Source organism: Cnephaeus nilssonii (genome assembly GCF_951640355.1).
Source record: "Cnephaeus nilssonii genome assembly, chromosome: 8".
NCBI lineage: Eukaryota > Metazoa > Chordata > Mammalia > Chiroptera > Vespertilionidae > Cnephaeus > Cnephaeus nilssonii.
The window spans coordinates 85,932,860-85,952,087 of record NC_137079.1 but is presented as its reverse complement, the minus strand read 5'-3'; the positions used below and the strand labels follow the sequence as shown (position 1 = coordinate 85,952,087).

At 40.8% G+C, this 19,228-nt stretch overlaps 1 protein-coding gene across 4 annotated transcripts in view; it reads right to left on the bottom strand.

Moving 5' to 3' along the window:
• Positions 1–19,228, bottom strand: part of SLC25A30 (solute carrier family 25 member 30) — a 35,583-nt gene that overhangs the window by 6,688 nt on the left and 9,667 nt on the right. For 3 of the 4 annotated variants that reach the window (XR_013813914.1, XR_013813915.1, XM_079779611.1), the window contains exons 3-8: positions 18,097–18,244; positions 16,097–16,191; positions 14,968–15,053; positions 12,737–12,832; positions 11,783–11,907; positions 9,425–9,563 (exon numbers count right to left, since the gene is read on the bottom strand). Coding sequence is in view for 2 of the 4 variants with exons in the window: in XM_079779611.1 (XP_079635737.1) it covers positions 9,425–9,563; positions 11,783–11,907; positions 12,737–12,832; positions 14,968–15,053; positions 16,097–16,191; positions 18,097–18,244 (689 nt within the window). In the remaining 2 variants the exon portion in view is untranslated. Of the gene's footprint in view, positions 1–5,604; positions 7,201–8,364; positions 8,446–9,424; positions 9,564–11,782; positions 11,908–12,736; positions 12,833–14,967; positions 15,054–16,096; positions 16,192–18,096; positions 18,245–19,228 lie in introns of those variants that run through there. The other variant, XM_079779610.1, reaches the window with a different exon arrangement.

Genomic DNA, 19,228 nt, shown 5'->3' with positions numbered 1-19,228 from the left:
CTCCCTCTTTTTTCCAATAAACTACTATATTTAAGTTAAATGTTAAGAAAACAGGCACCTAGAAAATACTTTTAAGTAAAAAATTAAATGAACCATGTTTTTATTTCACCCACTGGCTATTTTATGCCAACCAGAGGTATCTCTGCCTGGGCCACAGTTAACCAAGCACCCCAGCTCCTGCCTCGAGGCAGCATCAAATACCAGGAGGACAGAGGGAACTTGAAAGTTCAGGGCACTAATATAATCATATTGGTGTCCTTTTTTTTTTCTTTTCTTTTTTTTAATCCTCACCCGAGGATATTTTTTCCCCCATTAATCTTTTTTTAATATATTTTATTGATTACAGAGAGGAAGGGAGAGGGAGAGAGAGAGAAAGAGAAACATCAATGAGGAGAGAGAATCATTGATTGGCTGCCTCCTGCATGCCCCACACTGGGGATTGAACTCACAATCCGGGCATGTGCCCTGACTGGGAATGGAACTGTGACCTACTGGCTCATAGGTACACACTCAAATCACTGAGCCACACTGGCTGGGCCCCACTGATCTTTAAAGAGAGAGTGGAAGGGAGGGAGGAAGGGGAGGGAGGGAAGGAGAGAGGGAGGGAGGGAAACATTGATGTGAGAGTGACACGTTAATTGGTTGCTTCTTTTTTTTTTTTAAACAAATTCTTTCTTTCTTTTTTAAATATTTATTTCTTTATTGATTTCAGAGAGGAAGGAAGAGGTAGAGATAGAAACATCAATGATGAGAGAGAATCATTGATCAGCTGCCTCCTGCATGCCCCCCACTCGGGATCGAGCCCGCAACCCAGGCATGTGCCGTTGGCCAGAATCGAACCCTGGACCCTTCAGTCCGCAGGCCGATGCTCTATCCACTGAGCCAAACCGGCCAGGGCAATTGGTTGCTTCTTGAAAGCGCTCTGACCAGGGCTGGGGATTGACCAGGGTTGGGGATCAAACCTGAAACCACGGTATGTGCCCTTGACCGGGAATTGAACCTGAGACCCTTGTGTCCACGGGCCAATGCTCTAACCACTGAGCAACTGGCCAGGGCACATTAATGTTCTTAATCTCCACAGTACCTTGCCAACCCAACCCATGCAGCAAATTCACTGGCCTCTACTGAGTCGCAGAATATTTCAGGTAATGGGTATCCAGGCAATAAGTAAGATGATCCCAATAACTTCTCTAGGCAGAGAGAAATGTCTGCAACCACTTTCCCAAATGCTATTTCTACTCCAGCCTTCTGGACTCTTTGGAGAATGTCTTAGTTCAAATGTTTCTATTTATCTGAAATAATCATAAATCATTTTTATAATTATATATTACTCCAGTTTATTAAATAATGAAACAAGGTTTATGCCACATAATCCAACAATGTTTAAATAAAGAGCTTGAAATATAAAGGCGTATAAACTTTATAGTCTTTATATGATATAACTATTTCTAGCCCAAGAATAAATATGGAAAACAGGAGGCATTTTTTATATCACAAATCAGCAACATTTAGCTTCAATGATTACACAAACCCACGAGCAAGCAAAAAAATCCTTTTTTTTTTTCTTTTAGGTTATAAAAGCTAAAAATCCTTTTGCCACATATAAGCAATAGCCAAGGGGGTGGGCAATATCTGAAAACAAGGGGAGCAAGTGTCCCAGGGTCTTAAGTCCTTTCTTGGTTAGAAGCTTCAATAATTACATTAACTCTTTCAGAAAGCAGAAAAAACAAAGCAGGTTAAGATCTTGTTCTATAAAGTGTTTAATAAATCTACACTGAAGAAATACTGTGTTTTTCTCTTTAAAATGTAAGTTTTACAGTGAGGTTTGAATTTCTTTTCAATCTGATATGAACATGTACATAATTTTAATAAATGGATATAATGAATATTGCATATTTACTTAGAAATGATATGAATAGTTAAAAAATAAAGTGTTTTCTACATTTAAAAAAGAGTGTTTCATAAGAAGTAACTCAAAACTGAAAGCCTTTCTATAGAAAGCCCTTATTACATTATGGAATGTTTGGTCTGAAGAAAAAATTTCCTTTATGAAGATATGGTTCAGTACCAGGAGAGGCCTGAATGAGTTTAGCTCTCCAGTCACCTCTAGAGGGTGCCAGGGAGATCCGGACTTATCTTAGTCTTTATGCAATTCACAACTATTTGCTACTCCACCACCTTTCTTTCTTCTCTTTTTAATGACTTTGTCTTACCTCTTACTTTTGGAAATAAACTTTTGTTTCACAAAATCTTTTTTAACCCTTTGCACTCGCTTGCTTTTTTCTCAATTCCTTTATTCTAATGCTAACCGTGTCGAGTCACACTCAACATCCGAGTGCAGAAGGTTAAAGTCAACATTAATAAAGGCCAGGTGAAAGTGACTGGGAGGAAAACTACCCAATCCACAAGAAAAACCTCTGTTCCTTCTACTGTGCTTCAAGGGAGGAAGCAGCTAGGGGCCAGACAACTGGGATGGGGTAGACACTGCATAAGTGTCTCCCTGGAGCCCCCAGTTAGTATGTATTTAATGTTCTCAAAGGGTGGAACCCAAGGTACCCAGTATCTATATCTATCTATCTATCTATCTATCTATCTATCTATAAATAAAGAGGTAATATGCAAATTAGGCAGGATGCCTTAACGGTCACGACCAGCTCAGGAGGAGGGGCCGGGCGCGGGAACAACATGCAGGGAGGCAGGAGTGGAGACATAAACCCGCAGGGGGGGCAGCAACCCCACGGTTGTGGTGCTGGGTGGGCTGCTGGGGCCAGGCCAAGCCAAGCCGCCCAGCGGTCCCGGGGAGAAGAGGCCAAGCCAAGCCGAACGGCGGTCCCGGGGCGAAGAGGCCAAGCCAAGCCGAACGGCGGTCCCGGGGAGAAAAGGCCAAGCCAAGCCGCCCAGCGGTCCCAGGGCGAAGAGGCCAAGCCAAGCCGAACGGCGGTCCCGGGGCAAAGAGGCCAAGCCAAGCCGAACGGCGGTCCCGGGGCAAAGAGGCCAAGCCAAGCCGCCCAGCGGTCCCGGGGCGAAGAGGCCAAGACAAGCCGAACGGCGGTCCCGGGGCAAAGAGGCCAAGCCAAGCCGAACGGCGGTCCCGGGGCGAAGAGGCCAAGCCAAGCCGCCCAGCGGTCCCGGGGAGAAGAGGCCAAGCCAAGCCGAACGGCGGTCCCGGGGCAAAGAGGCCAAGCCAAGCCGCCCAGCGGTCCGGCGGCGAAGAGTCCAAGTCAAGCCGCCCAGAGGTCCCAGGCGAAGAAGCCACTCCACCAACCAGCCTGCGCTATGGACCTGTTCGGGCGTGTGGCACGGAGTCCGGGGCCTCTAGCCTGCAGCCCCGGGAAGTCTCCCTCTCCCCAGAGTTAGGAGCACCAGCCCAGGTCCACCCATTGGCCCAGCCCTGACTGCGGGGTGAGTTCCTGCAGGCTGGGGTTTGATCCACATGCATTAGCTGTAAGAGACCAGTGCCTTTGTTATTGCTGTGTGTCCGGGTTTTAATTGGACAAATGCCCGGCAGTCCTGGGCGAAGAAGCTGCCCGGCGGACTTGGGCAAAAAAGCCGCCCGCGGTCCCAGCTTAGCAAAATCTTGCAGGAGGAGAATTCTGTCTGGGTTTCCCCAAATTCCATCAGCCCCTACTCACCCCTCTGTACAGGTGAAGAACAAGTGAGGCCCCTTAAATAAAAATCAGAGGTCTCCAGCAACAGTGGGCCTCTCTCATCACAGTCATTTGGACTGGATGGCATTTGAGTATTTATCTAGGCACCATGACAGAGAAACACAAGCTGAAGTCATGATCTGCCCTTAAATAATTCACTATCTTATTAGAGCGAGTGGATGATAAAAGCACAGTAATGACATCAGAATGTAAGGCAACAGTACAGAGAGGAACAGAGGCATTTGCTAGAGTGATTTTCCAACAGTTAGTACAAAGAGTATGTGCTGTGAATTAAAAAAACATATATATGTGTGTGGAAGTAGCTGCTTCATGAGTATGGCATCCCTTCCTATTTTAAAGGAAGCTGAGTCCCATGTGAACTATGTACTATGCTATGATATCTGAGGCACAGGACAAGGGAGGCCCTAAGTGTACCATGCTTTGATATTTGAATCATTCTTTATTGTTCAACTAGAGGTCTGTTGCAGGAATATTCCTAGATTCCTACAAGAATAGGGCTTCCTGCGACCTGAGCGAAGCCCAGACACTCCAGAGGCTGTGGACCGGCAAGGCCCCTGGCCTGGCTACAGGCCCAGACACTCCAAAAACGGCAGAGCAGCAAGAATGGATCCACTACCAGAGTGGGCAGATCCTGCCTCGCCGCTTGGTCCCTGCAACCCCTGGCTGGGCCAACAGGCCCAAACACTCCAGCAGTGGAGGAGCGGAGAGGCTGGATTCGTCGCCGGAGTGGGTGGATCCAGCCTCGCCGCTCAGCCCCCCGAGGCCCCTGGCCCGGCTAACAGGCCCTGACACTCCAGAGGCGGGGCTGAGGGGACTGGGCACCGCCATATTTGTGATGGAGTGATGGTTAATTTGCATATTACTCTTTTATTAGATAGGACCAGAGGCACGATGCATGAAATTTGTGCCAGGGGCACGGCCCTCACAGCCCCAGCTGCCTCAGCCCTTGCAGTCCTGGCTCTGGAAGGTTGTCCAAACCGGTCGTTCTGCTGTTTGGTCTAATTAGCATATTAGCTCTTTATTATATAGAATGTGATTTATTTCTGTATGCCTCAGTTTTGTAATAGTTAAATTACTAGAATAATATATCTTGCTATAAAATATTACTACAAGATCAAATGATCAGGTGACATTTATTGTTATTTTCTATAAATGAACACAATCTCTGGTATGCTAAAGTGATAGGTATTATAGAAATATTCAAATAGAGAGACCTACAGACTGGATTACAAGTGAGGCTTACTATCACAACCCACATTTATTGCTTAAAAAAAAAAAAGCAGGGAGCCAACTAGAAACTGAACCAAATATAAACCCTTGAAGGGCAAATGTAAACTGAATAAGCTTCACTATTACAAGAGCAACAAGAAAAATTTCAGATACAAGAATGAGAAGCACATTGCATCCACTCTAAGTTGCTGCTAAAGAAAAAGAATGGTATACTATGAAAATACTTAATACAGATTGTAAAGAGATTTGTTCAAAGAAGATTTCCTAGAGTAGTTGGTATTTCGGTTAATTTTTTAAAATGTGAAGAGGTTAGCTAGATAAGAAAAAGGTGTAGGTGTCCTGAATTACAGAGAGTGCAGGCCAGGCTAAGGGAGCCCCTCTTCCCCCCACCCCATGCACAAATTTTGTGCACCGGGCCTCTAGTATATATATATATTCCCTTTCCTGGAGCTGTCTTCTATTAGTGTCAAGTTCTTGGGGCTATCAGAGTCACATTTTATTTTGAACAGAGTAAGATGAAGGCAAGAAAGAAGAGGAAGAATGATTTATCTTGTCTTTAGAAGAAGATATATACCGTATTTTCCGGCGTATAAGACGACTAGGCATATAAGATTTTCCTGGGTTAAAAAGTCGTCTTATACGCCAGAAAATACGGTAGTCCAATATATCTAATCCATTATATCTAATCCTATCAATATAGTCCAATATAACACATTTTCCGGTGTATAAAACGACTTTTTAACCCAGGAAAATCTTATACGCCCAGTCGTCTTATACGCCGGAAAGTACAATACCTCTTATCAGAAACTAGATAAGCAGGTGCAATACTAAAGAAATCATTTCTGAAATTTCAAGCATTATTTGCTATCCAAGCTAATTAGGAAGTCCAAGGTAGGAAATATTTAAACAAACGTTGCCCAAACTAAAGTAAAAACTGGGAAATCTGGAAAAATCAACTCCTAATTCACTTTCAACACTTTGCAATGAAAACATAATAAAACCTTGCCGAAACCGGTTTGGCTCAGTGGATAGAGCGTTGACCTGCGGACTGAAAGGTCCCAGGTTCGATTCCGGTCAAGGGCATGTACCTTGGTTGCGGGCACATCCCCAGTAGGGGGTGTGCAGGATGCAGCTGATCGATGTTACTCTCTCATCGATGTTTCTAACTCTCTATCCCTCTCACTTCCTCTCTGTAACAAATCAATAAAATATATATTTAAAAAAAAAAAAAGAAAACATAATAAAACCTTAATTTATACAGTGTTCTTTCTTTCACAAGGCCTTTAACAACAGGCTTCCCTCGGAATTATGATGAGTAGTCCATGATAAAATGACTCTTCCATACACACAGACTGTTTATCCTCAGATTATAGCTGTATGACAGCATAATATAAACACCCTTACCAAACAAGTCAAATAGTAGCAACTAATATTTTCTTCATTTGACCCTCAATTTCCATAGATGTTATTATCCCCATTTCCAGAATGGTACATAAACTTTGCTAAAAATCATAGAACAAATTACTAACATAACCTAAGACAGAACCCAAGTTGTTTGAAACACCTCCCATCAACACAGACCTTGCCACCTTCATAGCCATCACATCACACCACTGTGAGTTTAGATATTAATACTTTGTAACAATTCCTTACAAAGGTCAAGTCTTCAACGGCTTAAAATCACTTATTATAAGTGAAAGATCTTGCCAAAACAGGAAATTATAAAGCAGTGCAATATTCCAGGGCTCTATTTCCTATACTGTTGATACCTGGGGTTGAAAAGTCCAGGTCTCCACCTCTGAGATTTCTTCAGCTGACAAGAGGCAAAAGCCCCCAAGTTCAGGAACAATAATGCCCCCTTGGAGGCTCTATTCCACGGGTCCAGTGAGCTTCTTCAGGGCAGTCTGCTACTCTCAGCTATGAGCTGCGATGCACCAGGTGCTACTCTCCTCTAAAGAGTTCCTGATCTTCTTGCAAGTTTTCTTTAACAAAAAACATGCATTTCATGTTATATTTGATGTCAAAGGGCACTTTGATGGTAAGGACTAGTGTTTGAATGTTACAGTTTATGCCAGTAAACGTTCAATGCAGAGTGGCTGATGCCAACACACAGCAGTCGGAACTAACTCAGTCTTCATCTGTTGCTCACACCTCAGAATCTGTGATGAGCCAAGCAGTGAGAAGCAGTGGGAGACACAGGAAGCTTTACTGTTTTGGAAGTTAGCATTTTCAGAGGGATGTCTCATGCAGCCTTGACTTGTCATAAATCCAATTTCTTCAGCTGCTCATATGTCACAAAGAACTACAATTATCGGTTAAGGCTGACAAAGAAAATGCCATCTAAACCCCAAAAACATAAAAACAGATCTTCAAATAGCAAATCTACAAACAAATATATCTGGAAAGACCACATGCTATGAACATGGTTAAATATGAAGGCTCCACCCTAACCATTCCGAAAGATCTACCCATTAGCCTTCCCAAGGTCAGCTTGGAACAGAAAGATCACAGCTGAGATACACACATAAATCCCTTAGCATCAGCTCCAAGAGCTTCTTCTAAGATTATACCCACACTGCCTAGCTTTTGAGACTTTACTGAGGTGGGAAGACTTTACAGTCAATTCTGTGTGAAAGAGAAACACGGCAAGCCCTGGGAGCCCTCCCCAAGGGTTTCTGCTAGGCAGGCCTCCATAAGGGCAGGGGCACAGATAAAGAGAAACAGGAGGATGGTGACACCAACATTCCCTACCTCATAATTCTGCCCTTTCATGTCTAATGAACTGCCACTTCTTTCCTACCCCCCACTTTGGCATACAGGAAATAGTACTGATAGGCCAAGTAATTCTAGAGCTAATAACTATTTATCCTTAGGTACTCTCTAAAATAAACATTCTAGAACACTGCAACCAAACCACTTCCTTCCTAAGGGTGGCTGGGGATATAAAATCAACCCGGCTTCTCTCTGAAATCTTAAATACTCTAAACTTTTAGAATAGTGTCTAAATAAAAATTTTTATTGACATCATTACCTTTCAATAACACCATCATTAAACCAAGATTCATAGTGCCTAGCACAGAGATTTTAGACCTCCTGAAAAAGAAACTGAACAGCCCAGCTGGTGTTGCTCAGTGGTTGAGAGCCAACCTATGAATCAGGAGGTCATGGTTCATTTCTTGGTCAGGGCACATGCCCGGGTTTCGGGCTTGATCCCCAGAGGGGTTATGCAGGAGGCAGCCAATCAATGATCCTCTCCCATCATTGATGTTTCTATTCCTCTTTCCCTCTCCCTTCTTCTCTCTGAAATCAATAAAAACATATTTTTAAAAGAACTGAACAGTTACTTCTTGAGTCAGAGGAACATAAAAGACTAAAAACCAACTTCTAAATTATAATAACATGATAGTTTACACAAACAATATTTTTAGCTATCTTTTTTCACATCTACTACAACAGAAAAGGATACAATGATATTCCAAGGACCAAGTCTCAACCAATTTGGCCAAAACCCTTTATATAGAGCAAAAAATCCTTCTTTCTTCCATGTCTGTTATAAGGGGCGGGGGGGGGGAGTTAATTTGCAACTTTCCAGTTATGTCAAATGCATTAATAATAGTATCCCGACTGAACCGATGTATTTTCCTTAAAAATAAAATCCTGTTTGGAAGAACTAAGAAATCATTGTCCTCTGCCTCTTTTTGGTCTTTAAAGGCTTCTGCATAGGTCACGACTAAGGCTCCATGCCAAACCATCCCACACCCAAAGCAGGCAAACAACAGTTGAATGAATAAGAAATAAGATTTAATAATTCCAACCAGAGTCTTTTGCCTCTTTTCCATTTGGGCCCACAAACAACTCAGACATAAGGAAATAAAACAATGGTGGTAAAGACATAATTCAGAGCACCACTATTTCATGTTGTTGGATGAATTATAAATAAGTATTTTTGCTTTGTTAAAGCAATACTTAAAGTCTAGCATCATGCTGAAAAATAGAAACCACAAAAGTGCCCCCTAATCTTTGGCTGCTGGCAACCCAGTAGGGGAGACACTGGCAAACTTTTGTACACTCGTAAGCAATAGGCCCGATTATTTAAAATAAGTATTACAGCAAGATTGATGTTGTTCCTTTGTGAGACGTCTGAATGAAGGGGACTCATTCCAGTTTGACTCAATAGGAAAGATAAATTTGCTCATTTCAATACTATCCCTTATTATTATTATTAATTATACTAATAAGACTTACCAAATTATTTCAGGCATTATGCTGTTTTATGTAGGCATTATTTTTACAATAACCCTATGATATACATGCTATTATTGTCCCATTTCACTTAAGAGGAAACTGAAGTATAGAGTCTTTATCTTGACCAAAGTCACACAATTACAAGTGACAGATCCACAGGTCTATCTTACTATAAACCCTGTGTTTTAAAATTATGATAAGAAACTCATGATAAGTGGGTCAGATGGAAGCTAATGAGCTAAAAGAGGAATTGGCAACCCTACACAGATGGACATTCTCACCTGTAACAAGCAATCCAGGGTACCTGTGTACCCAGAGCATCTGCCATCACGAAGGACTCTCTGATTCATCATACGTGTCCTCACAACATCCACAGGGTTGGAGGCCAGAGCCCCAGCCAGACCACAGGTGAAGCTTGAGCTAGGAAAGACACCATTAGAAAAACAAAAAGGTCACCACCACCACCATCAAAGACAGGAAGCGGCCTCCTCCCAAACTGTGTTAAAGTAACATGTAACAATGTGAAACGTATCAAAAATAAGGACCATATCTAGAGAGCTGTATAAACTTCTTAAACACCAGCACTGATTATACTGGCTTATAAATTCCAACTTTGGCTAAGAATATATTGGAGGTTCTGGAATGTCAAAGAATCATAGAAACATGAAGGGACATTCTCCAAGGATGATCTATTACAGTGATTTTAAACTATTCATCTCATGGCAAACATAAACTCATTATTAAAATTCTGTGGTACATCAAAAACTTTTTTTTTTCTGATCTGACAAAAAATAGGTATAATTTTGATTCATTCACACTGACGGCTAATGTTGTGCTGGTTGTTGTCATTTTTTTATTTGACAATCTAATGGAAAAGAAGTCAGTACCCCTGACCGAATAGTCAGGTATTGCATGTTTTAAAAATTCTGTGGCACACCCATCGAAAATTGCTGATCTATTGCATCTATTCACCTATAAGTAGAAATCAGAGTAATTTTAGTCATCTCATAACCATATTTTTCTTCGAGATCAGAGAAAAAGATTTCCTCACTGGAATGCCCACTAGGGGCTCAGGTTCTATTAAACTTTCAGTCTCACAAGACTGCCAAGGACCACACTTAGTATCAATTAACTCAGAGCAGCACTTCTCAACTTCAGCACTAAGATTTTGAACCAATAATTCTTTGTCGTGTAGGTCTGTTCTGTTGTAAGATGTCTAGAAGCTCCTTGGCCTCTACCCAGTAGATGTCAATAGTACTCCCCAAGACATAACTATAGGAACAGTCTCCAGAAATTGCCAAATGTCACCAATGGGCTAAATCACTCCTCAGTGGATTAAACTATGATATATCCAATACTAATCTGCAGCTATTAAAAATAAATGAAGTTTGTTTGTACTGCTATGGAAAGATATTTGGAATATATTATTAAATTTTAAAAATCAAAGGAGAAAGCCCTGGCCAGGTGGCTCAGTCGGTTGGAGCATTGTCCGACACACCAAAAAGTTGTCGGCTCAATTCCCAGGCAGGGCACATACCCAGATTTCAGGTTAGATCCCAGGTTGGGGCGAGTACAAGAGGCAACCAATTGATTCTTTCACATCTATGTTTCTCTAAAAATATATATATTATATAAACATCCTCAGGTGAGGATTAAAAAGCAAGTAAGAGAGGCAAATATTGCATAGTATTACTTATACATGGAATCTAAAAACAAACAAACAAAACTACTCCAACTCGCCCAGCTGGCATGGCTCAGCGGTTGAGCGTTGATCTATGAACCAGGAGATCATGGTTCAATTCTGGGTCAGGGCACATGCCTGGTTTGCAGGCTTGGTCCCCAGTAGAGGGCATGCAGGAGGCAGCCGATCAATGATTCTCTGTCATCATTGATGTTTCTCTCTCTCTCTCCCTCTCCCTTCCTCTCTGAAATCAATAAAAATATATTTTTAAAAAACTACTATAATTCATAGAAACAAAGAGTACAAAAGTAGTTGCTAGTGGCTAGGGGATGGGGAAAATAGGGAGACAGTAAAAGGGTACAAATTTTCAGTTATAAAATGAATAAGGTCTGAGGAGCTAACATATAACATGGTGACTATAGTTGATAACACTGCATTTTATAATGGAAATCTGTTAAGAGAGTAGAACATAAATGTTTTCACACACATACAAAAGGATAAACATGTGAGGTGACAGATATGTTAATTAAGTTGATGGGAAAAATCCTTTAACAATGTATACATATTAAATCATCATGTTGTACACTTTAAATATCTTTCAATTTTACTTGTCAATTGTACCTTAATAAAGATGAAAAATAAAAATAGTAATAAAAAGTAAAGAAGGGAACACAAAGCATGATATTTGTGTAATAAAGTACATGTAACATACTTTTGTAGACATATTTGCATACGCATAGAAAACACCTGCAAGGTACTTATCAAACTGTTAACAATTCCTATCTATTTAAAGGGATAAGTCTGTTAATTTTTCCTGGTTCACTTCTGTATTGTAATTTTTCAAATGTGAGGATATAATATTTTTATAATAGCTTTAAAATTTCTATAAATTTGTAGCAAATTTTCACCCTAAACTCATGTATACCTAAAATATTAATTTAAAAATCCACAAACATACAGGAAGTGAGTATACACAGTGTCTCCCATCAGGCCCGAGAGAATCAGATGCTTCTTGGTGAGGTCGTAGACTGGTAGCTCCACACCAACAACGATAGCAGCCCTCTGAGCAGTAAGAGACACGCCCTGAGTAAAAACATTAATAATAGGGATTCAGACATTTCTCCTGGTGGGAGGTAGAAATATATAAAAAGAGTAGAAAAGATCAGAGTGTAAAAAGTCAGGCGCTCCAACGTTGAATTCTGATTTTGTCAATAACTGTATGACCTTGGACAGACCTTGGCCAGGACAGTAACCTCTCAGAGCCTTCAGTTTCCTTGTACATACAGAGAGGAGAGTACTGGGTGACCTTTAGGGTCTATTCTATAAACTGACAAGTCATAGAAAGCACTAGAGCCTTGGCTGATTTGGCTCAGTGGATTGAGCGTCGACCTGCAGACTGAAAGGTCCCAGGTTCAATTCCGGTCAGGGGCACATGCCCGGGTTGCAGGCTCAGTCCCCAGTGGGAGGCATGCAGAAGGAGGCCAATCAGTGGTTCTCTCTCATCATTGATGTCTCTATTTCTCTCTCCCTTTCCCTTCCTCTCTGAAATCAATAAAAGTATATATTTTTTTAAAAAAGCACTAGTTAACAATATTCACTTAAAAGGCATGAAACCACATAAGTCAAAAAATTCAACATAACTGGGACCCAGAAACCACTTCTCCATAAGAACTTTAAAAAAAGTAAACAAAAAGGTGCTCAACCTTCACAGAATTTCTTACATATGAATTATTCAAAAGGTGCTTTTCAAATCATGACATATTCCTTATATTTCCATTTTACAGATAAAATATCTTCAGGGGCAGATGTCTCTCTTCTTCCCTTACTCCATTATTCAATTTGGATTAAATAAAATGATGGACATAGGAAAAAAGTGAAGAACTAAATCAGCTGGATTCATTTTCAAGCTTACCTTCCATAGTCCTCTCGTTCCCTCTTGCTGGTAAATGTTAATGAAGTTGCCTATCATTCCTCCTTGAATGGTGCTGCTTTGTGCTTGCATCCGTATCTAGAAATTATTTTAAAGACTAACATGAGAAAGAAGCTAGCACATTTCTCCCCAAATACAGATCCCTGAAAAATCATTCAATCTGTTGTTTAATAACCATTACAAGAAAAAACTATAATTATAACTATTACTACAATGCTGGCTTAAATATCCTCAGTAAACTAAAATATATATGGATTGGTTCTTAGGCACTTTGGATTCAACAAAAAGCATCTAACAGAGTCTAGAACGTCTTGCATATAATAGCTCACTAAGTGTCAAAAAGAAATTAATTTTTTAAAATAGTTTTGTAAAGGAAAGAAAAAGGCATTTTTCCCTATAGGTTCTAAATAGGAAAGAGAGAATATGATGGTAATTCTAAAAATTTAACATTATTAGTAAGAGTATCCAGTAATACCTGGCAACACTAAGCATAAACAAGCATATTTCTTTAGTCACTCCAACTCCCTGCTATTTCCAACCAGCTGAATCAAAAGATAGGCCGGTGAGTTAGCCCCAGGACAGCCACCTGATGCCCGTCACACATGGTTACACCTGAACTTACAAATTAACTTTACAAGGGCCACAGTACTCACATGACCAATATTCCAACATAACATGTTGGATGTAGCTCTCTGCATTTTTAAGAATTAAAAGATATTTCTCACTAAAAAACATCTGTACCTTATTTTGGTTTAGGGAGCAAATACATTACCTCTAACTTCTTAAAAGGAACTGTTATTGCCATGCTAACATGTGAAAATAAACCAAAATACAAGAACTGCCTTTTTGTAACCCTGATATATGGTTTAGAGATTAAAGGAAGTATGGATATTTTTCTCCAGCAATCTTGCACCAACATTGGGTAAAATTATGGTAAGAGTGCCTGCACACATTGTACCTTCACCATGCATAACTAGTGTACTCAACATGCTGCTGCATAAAGTTTTGATGCTTGTCAGAATCTCCTATCAGACTGATGGCTCTCTCAGGGCAATGGTTTTTGTCTGACTCATTTCTGGATTCTAAACACTAAAAGTACTCCAACTGGTCCAAGGTAGAAGCATAGTGAATTCTGGTTAAATAATATGGGGAAAAAAGGAAAGGGAGGAAGAAAGAGGAATATATGACAGGGTTCAAAATGTAACTCACAACTAATTTTTATTTTCTTTAATGAGTTTATTCCCTTGCCTTATTCCAAACAGGATTTAAGAAGGTTGTCATAGCCCTGGCTGGTTTGGCTCAGTGGATAGAGTGTAGGCCTGGGGACTAAAGGGTCCCGGGTTCAATGCCAGTCAGGGGCACATGCCCGGATTGTGGGCTCGATCCCCAGTAGGGGGCATGCAGGAGGCAGCCGATCAATGATTCTCTCTCATCATTGATGTTTCTCTCTCTCTTTCTCTCTCTCTCTCTCTCCCTCTCCCTCTCTGAAGTCAATAAAAAATAAATTTTTTTAAAAAAAGAAGGTTGTCATAATCCCTAGGATTGTCAACAAAGTCATTTGTTATGTCTAATTGTGGTTAAGTCAATATTTCCATTAGTATTTCCTGAAATTGAATTAACCTAACAATGCATTTAGAAATGGTCATTAATAAGCAGACTTCTGTAAAATCTGAAGCCCATGTACTTTTTAATGAACCAATAAAACAAGGGAGATTCTCAATGAAAAATTCAAATGGATTCAGAACTAGTTTTTTTTTCCTGCTTAATCTTCAAAATACTCATCTCTAAAATGAGCTCTACTTTCGTATCAATGGGAAACCTACCTAGTGGATATTTATACGTTAGTCTTCACAACACTTAAATTATAAACAGAGACACACATACACAGTGTATGTTATATTCACAGATTTTCATTATCTGAATCTTTTTTTAAAATATATTTTATTGATTTTTTACAGAGAGGAAGGGAGAAGGATAGAGAGTTTGAAACATCAATGAGAGAGAAACATCGATCAGCTGCCTCCTGCACACCTCCCACTGGGGATGTGCCCGCAACCAAGGTACATGCCCTTGACCGGAATCAAACCTGGGACCTTTCAGTCCACGGGCTGACGCTCTATCCACTGAGCCAAACCAGTTTCAGCAATTATCTGAATCTTGTTCTCAGCAAGAAAATGTAGATTGTATCTAGAGATATAGAGAGCACTGCTTACTTTCAAAACATCAGTTGGATTGGCAATGGCTGAGGACATGACTCCAGAGAGAATTCCACAGACCACATTTATCAGAAGGGTTTCATCTGCAAACAAAGACATTATCTAACTTTTCATATATACAGAACTCTTCATGTGAACACCTCAAATACAGGTGTAACTCATTTACATACCATTTATCCTTAAGAGAATAAAGAAATTTAGACCTTATGAATCAAGTAATTTCAAAAGGATTAGGAATTTTGCTGGCTAAAGGGATTTTACTTAGCAAAGTTTCTTGCAATCTGAAAAGGAATGTGGATTATCTCGAAAAGTAAATAACCATCTACCAATTCACTTTTGTGTGTAAATGCAGATCATAATAGTAATTAAGATGAGGTTTGTCTGGTAAAAAAAAGGAATACTCCTATGAGATAACGTGGTGACAAAGTTTTAAAACACATCTTATATATTTAATGTGAAGCACTTTCAAGGCATCTTAGCTCCTGTTCACCACTCTCACGTAACAGCTAGCTGGAGCTTGCCCCTTTGTAAAAACAGATAAGGTTCTATGGATTAAAGCAGTCACAGAGTCAACCAGCAATGGAGTATTAGAACTCAGTTCTTAATACTGAGAAATGTATTCACTGCTTTTATGAAATATAGGTGATAATTCCTATGATTTTAGGAAATTTTGCATTGGCTAGAACAGTGGTCGGCAAACTCATTAGTCAACAGAGCCAAATATCAACAGTACAACGATTGAAATTTCTTTTGAGAGCCAAATTTTTTAAACTTCTTCTAACGCCACTTCTTCAAAATAGATTCGCCCAGGCCGTGGTATTTTGTGGAAGAGCCACACTCAAGGGGCCAAAGAGCCACATGTAGCTCGCGAGCCGCAGTTTGCCGACCACGGGGCTAGACTAACATATTCACTAGTCTAAGCATTTTGCTCCTTTTAACTGTTACTCCCCTAAATTCAGCTAATTACGGACTTGCTGTAAGCACAATTCATTTAGACTTCACCCCTAGAGCTCTCCTCAGCAGCAGTAAAGCCACAAGTGAGTCAAAGAAAATCTGATACAAAATCACTTGAATAAAAAGACAACCTACCTCCTGCCTACAAGTGGAAAAAAGATTTGCCACTGACCTTCTGGGCATTCCACAAATAATCGCTTCAAGCTCTGGTAAGTGCCTATTTTGATGGTGCCATAGGAAGCCTGGCGTAACATCGCAGGGGCAATCCTGTCAAACCAAGTATAAAGGGACAAAAAATTCTAAAAATCACTTACAATCTTCTAGAGGGCCCACAGGCAGAGATACAATCACCCATTTGCCTTCTACAAACTACACAAAACAGATGTCTTAAAATTAAAAATCCAACAAAAACTTGGGTTTTTTAAATTGTTTTTTATTGATTTCAGAGAGAAAAAGGAAGAGGGAAAGATAGAAACATCAATGATGAGAGAAAATTATTGACTGGCTGCCTCCTGCATGCCCCCATTCTGGGATCAAGCCCCCAACCCAGGCATGTGCCCTGACCAGGAATCAAACCATGACCTCCTGGTTCATGGGTCAACGTTCAACCACTGAGGCACACCAGCTGGGCAACATAGTTTTAAAAAATATATAGGTAAATTCCAAAAAGGTTATAAATACCTGAGCAAATTATTAGCTCACTAAGTGAAAACTCAGCCCCTCATATTTATTCTCAATGAAACTGTAAGTGAACATGTGGTTCTATTTGCCCATTCATGTTAAAATGAAAAAAGGCTTTGCTTTCTTGGTACAGTGCACCTAATGAAATCTGGCCTCTGGAAGCATCTAACGTTCTTGCATTGATGCTCTGGAGCTCACCTCCTACCTCCTTGGGAGCCCCATTTCAGCTTTTTCCTCTCCCTCCAATTCCCTCCCTGACTCCAGAACCACCTGTGGCATTTGTACTCCCAGCTCTCAGCACTTCCCACTTCCTTCTCGAACTGCAATTTGGCTTCCTTCCACCTTCTCCATCAAAACAGGTGGCCAACTGACATCTGTGTTGCTAAATTAAATGATGCTTTTCAATTAGCATCTTACATAACTTCTTGCAGTATTTGCTACTCCGCCCTTTGTCTTACTTGCAGCTGTCTCCTCCCTGAGTTGCCACATCGCCCTCTCCCATTTCTTTTCTTTCCTGTACACTACAGCATCCTACCTCTGTCCTCTGGGGTTTCCCCAAATCTGTCCTATGCTTTCATTTCCCCTTGATCCACGCACTGCCTGGGTGAGCTCAGCTATTGCCATGGCTTTAACTGACCACTCCTAAATTCATGTTTCCAACACGGATCCAAAGATACATTTCCAACTTCTTCCTAATCTGTCAATTCACACGTACTATACCTACCTCCAATCAGGTAACCCACACTGCACTAATTATCTTCCCTGTCTAAACAATCACCTCTCCTCTTCTGTATCCTAGACCTAGACAATGGCCAAAACCAGAAATCAAGATATTAGCTTTGACTCCTACTCCTCCACAAACCCCCTCATTATTATGTCAAACAATATGTCAATCCTATGCCCCAACTAGCTTTCTAAACTGTCTTCTTTTTCTCCATCCCCAAAACCACCACCCAGGTCAGATCCCTGTTGTCTAGGCTTCCTACGTGACTGCCTGCTTCCAGTGTTACTAGTCTCTAATTCTTCCTCCCCACAGCAGGCAGGCATTTTTTTAACAATGAAACTTAATCATCACAGTCCCTCTTCCCAGAACCCTTCAGTGCTCCTCTCGGCCACAAGTGTAGAAAATTCAAGTACTGCCCTAGCTGCTTTGGCTCAGTGGATAGAGTGTCAGCCTGTGGACCAAAGGTTCCCAGGTTAGATTCCAGTCAAGGGCACATGCCCGGATTGTGGGCTCTAACCCCAGCAGGGGGCATGCAGGAGGCAGCCGATCAATCATTCTCATCATTGATGTTTCTCTCTCCCTCTCCTTCCTCTCTGAAATCAATAAAAATTAAAAAAATAATAATAAAAATAAATGAAAAACCTAGCATGTTACTTGCTTTTAAAAAATAAACCTCAAACTTTTACTTTTTCTCTATGAGGTCTTAGTCTGAAAGATTTTCACTTGAAAGGTCAACAGTAAAATATAAACATACAAAGGTCACTTACCCAGAATACAAAGCTTTCAGGCCTTCTTCCCTGCCTATCCTCACTAATGCATGCAACATTCCTCGATACCGAATTTCTTTAAAGTTTGCATCATTCGTCTGGCCTTGAATCTGGAGCCGTGTCTTGGTTAAATCAATTGGAAATGTACCTTAAAAATTTAAAGAAAGAAATATTTTCACTTAATGAAAAGAAAGTCCACTAAGTAAAGGATACATAGGAACATATTACTAAAGAGACATTTAGACTATAATGTAAACTAAGAAACAGAAACAGATACTTCGCAATCATTTTTCTATTAAAAAATGGGGACAAAAAAAAAAAAAATGGGGACAAGCCCTAACCAGTTTGGCTCAGTGGATAGAGCGTCGGCCTGCGGACTGGGGGGTCCCAGGTTCAATTCCGGTTAAGGGCGTGTGCCTTGGTTGCAGGCACATCCCCAGTGTGTGTGTGGGGGGGAGGGGGGGGGCAGCTGGTCGATGTTGCTAACTCTCTCTCCCTCTCCCTCTCTGTAAAGGATCGATGAAATATATTTTTTTAAAAAATGGGGACAAAAGGATTTTTTTTTAAGGCATAGATGTAGTATTTTCCTTTTTTAACATTTTTATTTATGTTCTATCTTATTCTACATAGGATTTAAGGAAACCTCATTGCTAAAAAGTAGATAGATGGAATTATTTAGATAACCAAAAAATCCATTTTTAAATATGTCATTTTGGCTGTCTGGTTGGCTCAGTTGGTTGAGCATCCTTCTGTACACCAAAAAAGCTGCAGGGTTTGATTCCCAGTGAGGGCACATACCTAGGTTTCAGGTTCAATCCCCAGTTGGGAGGCAACCAATTGATGTTTCTCTGTTTCCCTCTCTCAAATCAATTTTAAAAAATAGTGTGTGTGTGTGTGTATATATATACACACACACACTAATAAAAGCCTAGGTGGTCTTCGCCCCCTCGCACACGAAGTCATCACAAAATGGCCGCCACAAGGTGGCTGCCACAAGATGGCTGCACGCACAGCGGAGGCAGGGCCTGGTGGCCACTCTGCGCAGTGAGGCCTGGGGGTCCCGCAGCTCCGCCGGTGTAGAGGAAGCCGGTCCCGGCGTCTCCACTGCCTCACATGGAGGAGGTGGGTCCTG